The 15,805-nt window shown below is 41.6% G+C and overlaps 1 protein-coding gene across 2 annotated transcripts in view; it reads right to left on the reverse strand.

Moving 5' to 3' along the window:
• Window positions 1–923: 923 nt before the first annotated feature.
• LOC134353662 (switch-associated protein 70-like) overlaps window positions 924–15,805 on the reverse strand; it is a 154,688-nt gene continuing 139,806 nt past the window's right edge. For both annotated transcript variants that reach the window (XM_063061853.1, XM_063061852.1), the window contains exons 10-12: window positions 13,598–13,796; window positions 9,485–9,581; window positions 924–5,734 (exon numbers count right to left, since the gene is read on the reverse strand). In XM_063061853.1, the coding sequence (XP_062917923.1) occupies window positions 5,622–5,734; window positions 9,485–9,581; window positions 13,598–13,796 (409 nt within the window). In that variant the 3' untranslated portion in view covers window positions 924–5,621. The remainder of the gene's footprint in view (window positions 5,735–9,484; window positions 9,582–13,597; window positions 13,797–15,805) is intronic.

Here is a 15,805-nt window from a genome sequence, read left to right on the forward strand (position 1 = left end):
GCCATATCCTTACCCCTAACTCTTGAGTTCCCTATAACTACCGCATTGCCTGACTTTTCCCGTCCCTGTCAAACAGCACAGCACAGAAACTGGCCATATCCTTACCCCTAACTCTCCAGTTCCCTATAACTACCGCATTGCCTGACTTTTCCCGTCCCTGTCAAACAGCACAGCACAGAAACTGGCCATATCCTTACCCCTAACTCTCCAGTTCCCTATAACTACCGCATTGCCTGACTTTTCCCGTCCCTGTCAAACAGCACAGCACAGAAACTGGCCATATCCTTACCCCTAACTCTCCAGTTCCCTATAACTACCGCATTGCCTGACTTTTCCCGTCCCTGTCAAACAGCACAGCACAGAAACTGGCCATATCCTTACCCCTAACTCTCCAGTTCCCTATAACTACAACATCGCCTGACTTTTCCCGTCCCTGTCAAGCCTCAGAGCCGGCCACAATGCCACCAGTCTGGTTGCTGTTGCCCTGACCTGACGTGTCAACCCCACCCCCAGCAGATCCCAAAGGAGTATTCTTGTTACTGAGGGGAATGGCTACAGGGTAACCCTGCACTGACTTCTTAATTCCCTTACCTCTCTCAGTGGTCACCCAGCTACTGTCTGAAGCTTCTACTCTGTTCTTCTCAGGAAAAAAAACAACAGGTTTTCTTTTGTAAAAGCACACAAATTGACTGAGGTGTGTTAGATTTGTTTGTGCAGTTACCGAGCAAGAATAACTAGGCAGTATCCCTGGAGTGTATAATTTCTTGTTATTCTTCCACACTTGTAAGTATGGAATTAGTGAAATTGCACACCTTCACCTCAAATGGTTGGGAAAGGAAGTGGCAGGATCAGAAGGAGAGGGGGCCAAGGGAAAGAGCTGGCAACAATACTATGTGTAAACAGTCAAGAGCCATCACATTTGATGTACATCTTTATTTTATTTTTGAACTAACCATGGCTTTGATACATTTAAAAATAGTTGCAAAAGTGTCAGCTTGTCTGCAGTTATGCACTTCAAGCATGTTAACAGCAAAATGCAGAAATCAGTTCTTATTTTTATCTTTAACTATTAGATGAGTGTTTACACAGACTCTAATTTCAGCTGATCTAAGAACAATACACAGAACACTTGGATTCCAGTTCTAATCACGGAAGATTTAGTGAAAGACAATGAGTAATGGAACAGAGAACTCTCACAATGTTAAAAAAAAATTCACCTAAAGTGATCAATTTTAAAGTCTAAAAAATCTTATTAGTTATAAAATACTGTAACCTCAAGCAAAAACACATTTTCAGTAAGCTGATACAAAAGTTATGCACTTAATTTTTCTACATTTATTCAAATAACCAGCATGTTGAATTTCCTTTGACACCTCTCCACAGTGACCTTATGTGAATGTAATTGTATTCATATCTATGACTCTTTGCACACAGAGGTACACACACTGAGGCTTCAATAAAAATCCTTCAGGCATGTTTTGAAATGACTGTAAAAGGCAAGGTTCACAAGGCCCACCACCTACTCCGCATCAAGAAACATTGCCTAACTCTCCATTCTTGATGTCTCTACTTGTTCTGAGGTACAGTATCAAAGATCTCTATGGGCAAGTGATGTATCAAGGTGACCACCAGTTATGCAAGATGAAAGTGAGGTTGGGGTATTGGGAGTCCTGTCTGCTAAGTGTAATATTTCCAGGATTCCCTAGAAATTGGGAGTCACTTATTTTTGCTATGCATAAGCACAGCCATATTCACTGCTATCACACGGCTGGGTTTCCCCACATACAAAGAATCACAAAATCGACAAAACACTGAAATGGCAAGTGTGTGGTTTATACCCAAAAACAAGGGCTTGCGGGGACCTGAATGCCTCATGATAAAGCCTCAGCAAATTTCACACATCCCCTGACTCTTTTCTGCAGGGCATTGAAAGAAAGGCATCAGCCCTTTAAGCACATTCTGTACGGCTGCCAGGCAGCTGCAAACACACTTTGGCGGTCATGGAAGAGAGAAAAGCAGCAGAGAAGAGGAAAACAATTCCATAATAACTCAAAGGCAGAATGTGCTCAAAACATATGCTTGGTGTCATGGAGAAAACCTGGGGACCTGCCAGGTTAGCTTCACCGTTAGAAGAGCCTCATAGACCTGTCCTGGTGATCAGTCCACTAGTTTACTCCAACAGAGAAACTGAAGCACTTTAAAGTAATTGGAAAAGTTTGCTTCATTGATACATTTAGCTTTCCTCTTTTGACTGAGTATTTGTACAGTCTCTTGGTATTGAAGAACACAGTATGTAGAGATTCAACTTGTTCGCTTTGGGGAAATATTCCGCATGCTCCTTATGGTAATTATATATCACAAACAGCCAGTGCCTGTCTGGTGAGACCACAGATGCCAACTAAACATTTTTTTTTGTCAGTAGCTGCTATTTTATTCTGTTCCTCTTGCTCCAACTGAACTTTAAGCTCTACCCAGTGACCCTCAGACTCCAGGCATCTAGGACTGTTTTTCCTCTGTCTTCAGTGGTGTCAATAGTTGTTAAATTGTGCAGACAATGAGAAGATTCCACATTGGCTCGGTTCACACTGCCGTGGGCTTTGGATTGATAGAGGCAGCAGCGTAACGTCTAAAGGAAACCAAGTTCACTTTCACTGCTATCCTGGTACACACATAGCCCTCAATCACTATGGTGGGTGAGAACACTGGTATGAGAATCCAGCCAGGGAGGTTGAGGGCTACCTTTGTTCCTTCGTACCCATCCCTCTCAGCACTTCCACTATCTGACAAAGATCCATCAGCGAAGAACATGTTTATGTTCCCCAAAAACACGGCATTCACCAAGAGGAAATTCTTCTTGGGATTCTTGGGACCATGAAGACCTGCAGATTGAGGGAACAAAAACCTTTTCCTATTCACAATGTCTTAGTTATTCAGAGGAGTTGTTGTGGACATAAATGGCATCAATGGCCAACTGTACTCATGGAAGACCAGTAATGTGTGCAGATCCCAGTGGCTGAGGAGATCCCTGTTATAATCAAAATAGATAAAGTCATTTTCTTCATATTGCTTGGACAACTTGTTTATGCACTGATGAGTGACCATAACAACAATCTTAAGTAATGTGTTCCGCCAAGGGTATTACTACAAAGACTAAATGCCGGAAAAATAAACACTCCTCCTGTAGACCTTATAAGATGGTTAAATGGCCTGCAGAACTTCGAAGTGTGACCATTCTAGTCTCCTGACACCAGTAGTCTCTTTAAATAGCAAGAAAAGCCACAGAAGAGTTGGTTCTACTGAAAATATTCCAGAACACTCCCAAAGTGAAGTTTTTCTCCCTTCAATTTAGGTTGGCTCGAGCATAAATCGTCCTTATTTGAACAGTGACTTCATTCCGGTACATTTCTGATGATAGGAAAATCAAGCACTTTTATATCTCAAACAAGTGAAAATCTGCAGATGTTGAAAATCTGAGCCACACACACAAAATGCTGGAGGCACTCAGCAGGCCAGGCAGCATCTATGGAAAAGAGTACAGTCGATGTTTCGGGCCGAAACCCTTCAGCAGGACCACTGAAGGGTTTTGGCCCGAAACATCCACTGTACTTTTTTCCATAGATGCTGCCTGGCCTGCTGAGTTCCTCCAGCATTGTGTGGGCAGAGCAGTTAAATCAATATTGCACCACACAGCACCTAAAAATTGTTTTCCCATGCGATGGAACTTCTACACCACTGACTTGCTAAGGATTAGGGAAGATGTAAGTTTAGGAGTTGGGGAAGCAACAGGAAATCATGCTAAAATTTGCTCTTGTTAAAGACCGACAGAATTGCATCTCTAATAGATGCTCAACAGGAATGTGAGTTCTGGGCAATTTTTCCTTCTGCAAAACAGCAATGCAGGTGACCAACTAGAAAGAGATCGGCTAATTATGCAGGGACGATGGATGCAATCTGAACTTCTTCCTGATTGATATAAGTAAGATAAACATGTGGATTATTTCAGTGTGCCTTAAATCCCATTTATACCAGTCAAAGGCATGCATCAATTGACTTACTGCACTACCATTCATCTCGACAGCAAAGCAAATTAACCAGTATCAGCATCTCATGTGCCTTCTGGCAATACAATTCATCAATGTAATCAATACAACAAAGCAACAGCTTCTGTGAGACCTAGTGGAAAAATTAATCTGCAATTAATGAAGTTTCCTTCTCCACCGGCTGCTTTGACGTTTCCAGCATTGATTTCTTCAAGATGATGTTGTCTATAAGTGGCCCATTTTTTCAGTATTTTTATTGAATATTTTTCTTCACTTTATGGTGGTTTTATCCTATGTGAGGATAAGTTAAAATTTATATCTGTAAAAATAACTTGGTGCTGGTGAAAAGTCCTTTGGCACTGCAGTGTGGAACTCATGTGCATACGATTCAATTATCCTAATGACAGAAGTGTTGAAGGGTAGACAATGCTTAAAATAAATACATCCAAATCAAGGAACTCTGGGTGGATGCAAATAGAATACAACTGCTTCAACTGCCCATGGTATCTATTCAATTAGGGAATATGCAATAATCATAATATATCTTTTCATAAAATACACAAGCAATTAACTGCAAATAGATAGATTTAGTTTGCATTCACTCCTAATATGCATTTAGACAAAAGGAAAGACACTTCCACTATTTTAAGAGCCAACTTAAAACTCTGCTTTTTAATTAGCTAACTTAATAATGAGTCACTGTATAAACTACCTACATTTCAGCACTCTTACTGGAGGGCAGTATTTTGCACATCCTTAGTGCAGTCAAGAAAAAAAAATCTGACATACTTTCAATTGTGTCTCAGGTTAGAGCACTCACTGTCATCAATCTACTTTATTTTCTTAATAACCATTTCACTGACACATCTATGTTAAATACATGGGAACTTAATCCTAGTACAGACTAATTATTTTAGGATTTAGAAAGCATCATACTGTTAAGTAAGGAATACATGGTTACAAATACCCATGTACAACTTTTCACCTTGGTAAGCATATCTTGAGATCCTGCTGAGTTAAGTATAATATCAAGCACCTAACTGAATATTACATCAGGGTTTAACGACTCATGGCATGGCACTGTGATTGCACAGTATCTGACCAGTGAAAAGTTACATATAAAGATGTAGGAATTTCCCATTTCATGCCTCCATGTAATTTTTTTTTTAAAAGTTCCTTAAATGAAATCCATAATGTAATCTGACTTTTATCTTGTTTTAAAATTACTCAACTAAGCCAACAGAATCACGCCTGGCTCCAAGTTCCCAGTGTAAATGCAATCAAAGAGGCAAGCAAAAAAGAAATATTTTCAAACCTATTGCAAACGTTACAGAATGTTGAAATCAAAATTTAAAAATATTTGAAGCAATCAGGACATTCAGTAAAAGTACATATGAACTTCAAATGGACCATCCTCCTCTTTTGTTCGCTGTGTAGTTGGACACAGAATATTAACACTTTAGTATAAAATACTTCATGTCAAACCACTACTGCTTCCACAAAGAACACGTCCTTGGCACTTTCTTCCAGTGTGTAGTAGAGTACGCATCTGGCAAAATACAGTCCAATATTTAACATGTATTATTGCGCTGCTGCGTTTTTTTGTTTCTGCCAGTTCTTTTCCCGGAGGTCCAACTCAGCCTTTGTGAAGGCAGACGGTCCCCAATTAGTGATCAGCTGAGGGCCCTTGGAACCTACAAACAACAATTAACAAACTATCAGAAGGAGCCATTCAATGTACAGGGCGAAGAGGACTTTAAAAATAACTACAACAGGACCAGCTCAATATTTTCCAAAGAACACTTACTATCTCTTTCCTACTGACATATGCTTCAGATCTCCATTTCAATTTTTAAACTCCACTGCAGTCTATCTGGTCTCAGTAACAAAAATGTTAACAGATCATGTTACCAGTATTAATATTTTGCAATATAAAATAAATTAGAAAGAATCTAAACATAAGACAAGAATAAATCAAAAATGAGGTACTTTGAAAGTAATGGATCCGACAAAATGCTTTAATGATTTAGCCAGAATAAAGCTATGAAAAAGGTGCAATAAAAATTAATCAACCAGCACATCTTAAAGCATCTGAGTCAATAACAATAGTCAACCTTTTAACCTCCTCCAAGACCAATCTAACTCTTCTCTCGCACATAACCCTCCTTTTTTCTTCTGCCCATGTGTCTATCTAAGAGTTTCTGAAAAGTCTAGTGTATCTGCCTCTACCCTACCACTCTGTGTAAAATACTGTACCTCCATATGACATCCCCCATACTTTCCTCCAATCACCTTAAAATTGTGCTTTTTCATAGGAAAAGGGGCTGGCTGTTTACTCTATGAATGCTTCTTATAATCTTATGCACCCCTATCAAGTCACCTCTCACTCTCTTTCACTCCAGAAAGAACAGCCCTAGCTTGCTCAAGCTTTCCTCCTAAAATATTCTCTGCAATCCAGTTAGACTCTTGGTAAATCTCCTCTGCACACTCTCTAAATTTTCCACATCCTTCCTACAATAAGGCAATTCCAAATATAGTCTAACCAGTTTTATAGAACTGCAAAATTAGTTCACAGCTCTTGAACCCAATTCTTAAAGGCCAAAAACTTCATATGCCTTCTTAACCACCCTATCAACTTGCACAACAATTATGGACGTGGACCTGAAGATCCCTCTGTCCTCCACACTGCTATGAAGAGGGCTACAACCCTACTCTGCCTTCAGATTCAAACTTTCAAAGTGCATCACTACACTTTTTTGGATTGAACTCCATCTGCCAGTTCTTAGCCCAGCTCTGCATCCAATCAGCGTCCTGTTGTAACCTACACCAACCTTCTATATTATCCACAAGACTACTAGCCTTTGTGTCATCTACAAACTTACTAACCCACGTCCTCAAGTCATTTATAAAAATCACAAAGAGCAAGAGTCCCAGAACAGATCCCTGCAAAACACCACTGGTCACCGACTTCCAGGTAGAATACACCCCATCCACTGATGAGTCTTCCATCACTCTAGTCATCCCCCTGTTCTTCACATGCATCTGGAACACCTTGTAGTTTTCCTTAACCCTGTCAGCCATGGCTTTCTCATGTCCCCTTCTAGATCTCCTAGGTCTCCCCTTAAGCTCACTCCTTTGCCTTCTGTGGACAATCCAATTCTGAATTCACGCAGCCACGTTTCTCTAGGTCCCATGCCTCCTGACTTTCCAAATCAGCCTACCATGGGGAATCTTGTCAGATATCCTCCTAAACTCCATATACACCACATACACTGTTCTTACCTTCATCGATTTATTTTGTCATTTCATTGAAGTCAATCGGGTTCATAAGGCACAACCTGCCCCTTACAAAACCATGCTGACTAACCCAAACCAGACTACGCTTCTCCAAATGCTCGCAATCCTGTCTCTAAGAATGCTCTCCAATAGTTTGCCCACCACTGACATACGACTCAGTGACCTATAATTGCTAGAATTACCCCTTACCCTTCTTAAACAAAGGAATAACATTTGCCACTCTCCAATCATTTGGTACTACTCCTAGGCCAACAAGAACACAAAGACCATCACAAAAGTGCAGCAGTCTCTCTCGCTTCTCACAGTAACCTAGGGTATACCCCGAATGGCCCCAAGGCTTATCTATTCTGATGGTCTGCAGAAATTCCTGCACATCCTCTTTCTTGGCATCAATATTTTCAGCCGTATCAGCCTGCTTTATGTTGTTCTCATAATCATCAAGGCCCCTCTCAGTGGTAAATATTGAAGTAATACATTCATTAAGAAACTCCCTCTGCCTCCTGTGACTCCAGACACGTTTCCTCTTTTAACCTGATGAGTCTTCATCACTCTAGTCATCTTTCTGTTCTTCACATACGTCTAGAACACCTTAATGCTTCGGCCACTGCCTTCTCATGTCCCCTTCTAGCTCTCCTAAGTCCCTTCCTAAGTTCATTACTAGCTACCTTATAACTCTCAAGAACTTTGTCTGATCCTTGGTTCCAAAATCTTAAATACGCTTCTTTCTTCCTTTGACTAGATACTCCACTTCTCGTGTCAACCACATTTCAATGACCCAACCATTCTTTCCCCGCCTCGATGAGATGAACCTAGCCAGAGCCCTTGCGAGTGCTCCTTAAACAACCTCCACATTTCCATTGTGCATTTCCCTGAGTACATCTGTTCCTAATTTACACTCTCAAGTTCTCACCAAATAGTATCATAATTCACCCTCCCCCAATTAAATATATTCCCATACCATCTGCTCCTATACCTATCCAGTACCACCTCCCACCTCTTTTATTTCTCTTCCTGTCTCTTTTGAAATATCTATATCTCAGAACAACCAGCAGCCATTCCTGTCCTTGTGACAGCCAAGTCTCTGTAATGACCACAAAGTCATAGTTCCACGTACTGATTTAAGTTCATCAATATCACAAATCCAGACTTTCCAAATGAGTTGACTTCAGAGATGTACAAGTGACGTCAATTATCAGGTCTTTAGACATGTTACTTCAGCAAGAGGAAACAGAACAGATTACAAACTACACATTAACATTTCATTTTAAATATCCTGAAGAAAAATCTTTCTAACCTCCATTTTCCAATTTAACACTTAGATCTACGGTGAACTGGTGAATTATGATACCTGGTCAATTTTGAGTATTAAAACAATTCAGCAAGGTATAATGGAAAGGAAAGGTACGTCGCATCCGGAGTCTCTCCGGTTAGCGGACGATATCCCTCCAGGCCTCTCTGACGTAGAGGGGAACCGCGTACGAGGCAAGTTACAACAGTGGCTTGCCATTGCCTTCTGCCAGGTGAGTTTCCAAAGAGATCATCAGCTCCTAACCCAGCACCAATGGAAAGTGTGCAGGGGAGCCGGCTGGATTCAAACTCGGGACCTTTCGTCCCGAAGTCCAGCACTGATGCCACTACACCACCACACCAGCCGGGTCCAGCGAGGTATAGTTCACTAGAATGGTTTATAGAAATGAATATTAACATTATTCACTGTACGTAAGAATAAGCAAGAGGCATCTGGACAATATATAAAATGACTGACTGTCCAGTGACTTTTATTTTGGTTTTCCACTTGTAAGGTGCAATGCTGAAAGCTTGCCACTGGTTATGCGTGTGTGAAATACTATTCTAACACAGTAATGCTATTTGATAATTGCTTCAGTTTTTGTGTTGGGCGCGTGGCCAAGTGGTTAAGGCATTCGTCTAGTTACCTCAAGGTCGCTTGTTCGAGCCTCAGCTGTGGCAGCGTGATCATGCCCTTGAGCAAGGCACTTAATCACACATTGCTCTAGTGTCTGTGCAAGGAGTGGCGCCCCACACAGACTTCCAATCTGCGCCTTGTAAGGCACGAAAATGCCCGACGCAGGCCTCGCATGGTCTGTGTCGATGTTCCCTCCCTCCCCTCCCTCCCTCAGTTTTCTTACCTGGCTGTATGAGTCGGAGCAACCCTTCATGATGTGCCACCTTGTCCTTCCAGTTCCTTGTCTTACTTGTCGCCAACTCTAATTTTTTTGCCACTTCCTGTTACAAATTTAATGAAAAGTTGCATCAGGTTATTGCAGTATTTTAATGCCTCTAAATTTTTCCAATGTTACTGTTGTGCCTTTTTCTCAGGTTTAAGTTCCAAAGTCCCAATCATTCCTGTAGTTGGTCACTCAAGAGCTCATTTGCCTATTTGACATGCATATGGTTTCAAAGAGATCAAATCATCAAAGAGCTGCTTCTTGGGACAAGATCAGGAACTTTCCAATTTCCTGTTCTTGATTCAAGAACTTTGATACCAAGTCCAAGATCATGCAGGGTGAGTTAATGGATATCTAAGTATTTCCTCAGGCTGCTGCTCTGAGCATCTGATAGGTTGGTCTCAGCTTGCGAAAGCTTTGCTGTTCCGACAGGTTCACAAAGCAGTGTCACTGTCCTGCCAGTGTGCACCTGCTGCTCTTCCCTGCAGACAACTCTTACAACTCATTCCCCTTCCCCACAGCAAGACACCACACATGTACACCTTGCTCTGAACAACTAGAAACCTCCCTGGTCACTCTATCACAACAAGAACACTCATCAGACTAAAATCCACAAGACGACAAGTAAAACAAGGTAATAAGCATCAGGCTTGGGGAGGGAGAATGGGGAGATGTAATAATGGGGGACTTCCTGCTATCCTGAATCATATCATACACAAAGCAAAATGATTATGACTGCTGAGGGTCATCATCAAAATCCTTGGGCATTGGCCAAATACTCAAAGGGTCCATAAAATATTTTACTTTTTTCATCCTGACTTGAATGCACATTACTGGTTTAAACTCCTGGAAGTATTGAACACACTGTGGGCATACCTTCATCGTCTAAAGGCGGTAAAAATCTGGGATCACTGAACCCAATTCTTCTCAAGCTTCCATGAACCCTATGTTATCTATATTCCAATTTCAATCCTCCCAACCCTCAAGAAAACCTTGCCCCTCGATGTAAATGCAATTTGGTGCCTGAATGCATATAACATCCACAGCAGTCTTCTCAACTGATCCAATAATCACCATGTAAAAGTTGAACAGAAGACATGAGGCATCTGAGGTAGGGTTGCACAGTTCCAACATCCGGAATGCCCAGGTATACAGTATGTGATCGTCTGATCACCCATCTTCAGTCCTTTCAGTGGCAGCGTGGAGAAAGAGGGAATGGAGTGAGGAGAAGGGATTGTGTTAACGTCATGAGGGATGTGACAATGAAAACAAGGAAGATATGGTACTGTAATGCAAACTGGCTACATTTCAGAGTACAGTACATGTCTAATTTAATATAGGGTATAGACACATTTGGACAAACACAGACACGGCTGAACTAATGACTTCATAGTTATCAGCGTGTGTACATGTATTTCCTCATTACATCTAAGTTGGTCGTGAATGCCATTCTTGGTTAGATAGCCATATCCTTTGTACTGTATTCCAAGGTCAAAGTGAGATTTAATACGTTTTCTAAAAGCTGCAGCACATTTGAGCGAAGGAACAGAACATTCCAAGTGGAGCAATGCTTTACAAGGAGGTTCCCAAGTTAGAGCTTTACTGAAGCAATCCAAAAACAATCCAGTTAACATGCTCTTGCCACATTGAGGCTTTCAGTATTAATCCAACCTTCCTTTGAACTGTGCAAAAACTGCTTACTCAACAAGCCTCCGTGACAACACTTACTAGGTTTCAATGATTTTCTCTGTAAATGCCACCCCCCCCCACCTTCCTTTAGGAATTTAAGTTGACCATTCTTTGTTACCAATTTTCCAACCTATAAAAATAGAAATGATAATAAACTAATACTTTTTTTAAAACTTCCATCAAATCGTCACTGCTCAAATACAAATAATCAGAGTATGCCAAATCTCACATTATTTTACAGTTATTCATTCATTCCATCACTACAGTAGTATCAGATGGTGATGACAATACATTCTGGGGTCAGATAGATCAGCTGGTTGAGTGGTGTTTGAACAATCATCTCACACTCAAGGTGAGCAAAACCAAGGAACTGATTGTGAACTTCAGGAAGGGGGCATCGGGAGAACATACACCAGCCCTCATTGAGGGTCAGCGCAGGAAAGGGTGGGCAGCTTCAAATCCCAGGGCATCAACATCTCAGGATATATCCTGGACCCAACACGTTGATGCAAACACAAAGAGAGCATGCCAGCAGCTCCACTTCATTGGGAGTTTGAGGAGATTTAGTCTGTCCTCAAAGACTCTTGGCAAACTTTTGCAAATGTATGGTAGGGAGTATTCGGACTGGTTGCATTGCTGCCTGCAATGGAAGCTCCAATGCATGGGATTGAAAAAGGCTCAGGCAGCTCCATCACGAGCACCACCCTCCCCACCACTGAGGACGTCTTCAAGAGACAGCACCTCAAGCATGCAGCATCCATCATTAATGACCCCCACCATCCGGGACACGTCCTCTTCATATTGCCATCATTGGGGAGGAGATACAGGAGCCTGAAGACCCATACTTATTGTTTTAGGAAAAGCTTCTACTCTTCTGCCATCAGATTTCAGAAGTTACTTTTGTAAATTACAGTAACTTCTATGTCTTGCAGTATGTACTGCTTCCACAAAAAAACTTATTTCACAACATATATCAGTGATCATAAAGTCGATCCTAATGAAAACTCTTTACTCTATATTACTTCTGTGTCCTATTACAACAAATTTTCATGGGACTTGCAAACTAACTGGGAACTTAACACTGTCGCATCCTGAGGGGTGTGTGCTTAGCCCACTGCTCTACTCTCTCTATACCCATGACTGTGTGACTAGGCATAGCTCAAATACCATCTATAAATTTGCTGACGATACAACCATTGTTGGTAGAATCTCAGGTGGTTCGAGAGGGCGTATAGGGTGTGATTTGCCAACTAGTGGAATGGTGCCACAGCAACAACCTGGCACTCAACATCAGTAAGACAAAAGAGCTGATTGTGGACTTCAGGAAGGGTAAGATGAAGGAACACATATGAATCCTCATAGAGGGATCAGAAGTGGAGAGAGTGAGCAGCTTCAAATTCCTGGGTGTCAAGATCCCTGAGGATCTAACCTAGTCCCAACATATCGATGTAGTTATAAAGAAGGCAAGACAGCGGCTATACTTCATTAGGAGTTTGAAGAGATTTGGCATGTCAACAAATACACTCAAAAACTTCTATAGTTGTACCGTGGACAGCATTCTGACAGGCTGCATCACTGTCTGGTATGGAGGGGCTACTGCATAGGACCAAAAGAAGCTGCAGAAGGTTGTAAATTTAGTCAGCTCCATCTTGGGTACTAGCCTACAAAGTACCCAGGACATCTTTAGGACATCTCAGAAAGGCAGCATCCATTATTAAGGACCTTCAGCACCCAGGGCAGGCCTTTTTCTCACTGTTACCATCAGGTAGGAGGTACAGAAGCCTGAAGGCACACACTCAGTGATTCAGGAACAGCTTCTTCCCCTCTGCCATCTGATTCCTAAATGGACATTGAAGACTTGGACATGACCTCATGTTTTTAAAAATATGCAGTATTTCTGTTTTTGCACATTTTAAAAAATCTGTTCAATACACATAATTTGTTTATTATTATTGTGTATTATTTTATTTATTTATTTCTCTCTGCTAGATTGTGTATTGCATTGTACTGCTGCTGCTAAATTAACAAATTTCAAGTCACATGCCGGTGATCATAAACCTGATTCTGATTCTGATTCTAAATAAAACCCTGTAGCAGTTTCGCATAAGGTACTTGTTATATGTCGATTTGATTTTTTAATATTTGAAACATAGTAAACTAGATAGCTAAATTTAGAAATTGACTCAGTATTTCAAAAAATCTGTAGTTACTTCTGGATGATACCAAACTGGAAAATCAGAACAAACAAATTTGATTGATTCAGCATTTTATGTTTAACAACAGAACAGAATGTGTTGATTGGCATTCAAGAATAAGAAACTTCATGTGACTTATCAGGTGACTGCTTAACAAGATGTTTTCTAAACTAATGTGTTACCATCTTACCCCATATTGTGCAAGAGCTTGCTTCCTCTCTTGCTCAAGCTCTTCCAGTTGCTTCATTGCTATTTCCAGTGCCTGATCTTTTCTGGCTCGTTCATTTTGTAGTTCTTGCTTTTCTGCTTCAGTCATTTGGATAGTTTGTTGTTGCTGTAAGTGAAGCTTCTCCAAATCCTGTCGTTTACTGCACTCCTCTTCCAGTAATCTATGTCAACAAATTAATAAAATGATGGCAAGGTTAATAGCTTTCTGGTCTAAATGACTACATCCTTCCACATTGATAGAAACATAGGAAATAGGTGCAGGAGTAGGCCATTCGGCCCTTCGAGCCTGCACCACCATTCAGTATGATCATGGCTGATCATCCAACTCAGAACCTTGTACCAGCCTTCCCTCCATACCCCCGATCCCTTTAGCCACAAAGGCCATATCTAACTCCCTCTTAAATATAATCAATGAACTGGCCTCAACTGTTTCCTGTGGCAGAGAATTCCACAGACTCACCACTCTCTGTGTGAAGAAGTTTTTCCTCATCTCGGTCCTAAAAGGCTTCCCCTTTATCCTCAAACTGTGACCCCTTGTTCTGGACTTCCCCAACATTGGGAGCAATCTTCCAGCATCTAGCCTGTCCAATCCCTTTAGGATTTTATACGTTTCAATCAGATCCCCCCTCAATCTTCTAAATTCCAACGAGTATAAGCCTAGTTCATCCAGTCTTTCATCATATGAAAGTCCTGCCATCCCAGGAATCAACCTGGTGAACCTTCTTTGTACTCCCTCTATGGCGTGGATGTCTTTCCTCAGATTAGGGGACCAAAACTGCACACAATACTCCAGGTGTGGTTTCACCAAGGCCTTGTACAACTGCAGTAGCACCTCCCTGCTCCTGTACTCGAATCCTCTTGCTATGAATGCCAGCATACCATTCACCTTTTTCACCGCCTGCTGTACCTGCATGCCCACTTTCAAAGACTGAGGTATAATGACACCCAGATCTCGTTGCACCTCCCCTTTTCCTAATTGGCCACCATTCAGATAATAATCTGTTTTCCTGTTCTTGCCACCAAAGTGGATAACCTCACATTTATCCACATTAAATTGCATCTGCCATGAAATTGCCCACTCACCTAACCTATCCAAGTCACCCTGCATCCTCTTTGCATCCTCCTCACAGCTAACACTGCCGCCCAGCTTCGTGTCATCCGCAAACTTGGAGATGCTGCATTTAATTCCCTCATCTAAGTCATTAATATATATTGTAAACAGCTGGGGTCCCAGCACTGAGCCTTGCGGTACCCCAGTAGTCACTGCCTGCCATTCTGAAAAGGTCCCGTTTATTCCCACTTTGATGTGCATCACTGCCACCAAGCTCACAGTTCCGTTATCCCGCACTGCTCGCTTCTACTGTGAGGGGATCCAGGAGTGCCCCTATTAACTGTTTGAAGAGAGACAGAGAGAGAGTTATTTACCACCAATGTGTTGCTTTTGAAAAGAGAGGGAGAGAGACAAAGATTAACGGTTGGACTCTCACTTTAAGGCATTGGAAGTAACTTTGGATTTCTACTGAGTTAGGTTTGGAGATAGCACCGAGGGGCTCGAAAATTGCTATGGTGACCGACAGGACATTATTGATGTCACTTTCAAGGACTTGTTGCCTGCTTGCATTTCTTTGCAGACAATGGAAGGAGGGACTCTTTGAAAGACAGGTGATGCTCAGCCTGGTGAAATAAATAGGAGGTCAGATGATACAGACCTCAAACACATGATCTGGACACTGAATGAATATTGTTGTGCCCGCAGAGAAAGTGGGTTTTGGAGGATCGATCAGGGGGATCGATCCAAATTACTATTCCAGTGGTGAAGAAGGGGTTGACTGGTGGGGAGTTGCCTATGTGTCCACCCTTGCCGGGGTGATAGCTCCACCACAGGAAAACCGGTCTCCCTGGTTAAAGTCACAGTCGGTGACTTGTGAAGGATTCTGGAGGACAACGAGAAGATCGACAGCAACAGCTCACCTGAAGACTCAACTCACTCTCTCTCTCTCCATCACTATTCAACTACATACCACGAACTGAGCTGAACTTTACTCAACATCGTAAGACTATATCTTTTACCCCTAGACTGAAAGAAGCTTGGTTTTCATACATATATAATCCACACTTACTTTTATATATAATCATTGCTGACCTGTTTGATTTATCTACACTTATATTA

This window comes from Mobula hypostoma, chromosome 11 (genome assembly GCF_963921235.1).
Source record: "Mobula hypostoma chromosome 11, sMobHyp1.1, whole genome shotgun sequence".
Classification (NCBI taxonomy): Eukaryota; Metazoa; Chordata; class Chondrichthyes; order Myliobatiformes; family Myliobatidae; genus Mobula; species Mobula hypostoma.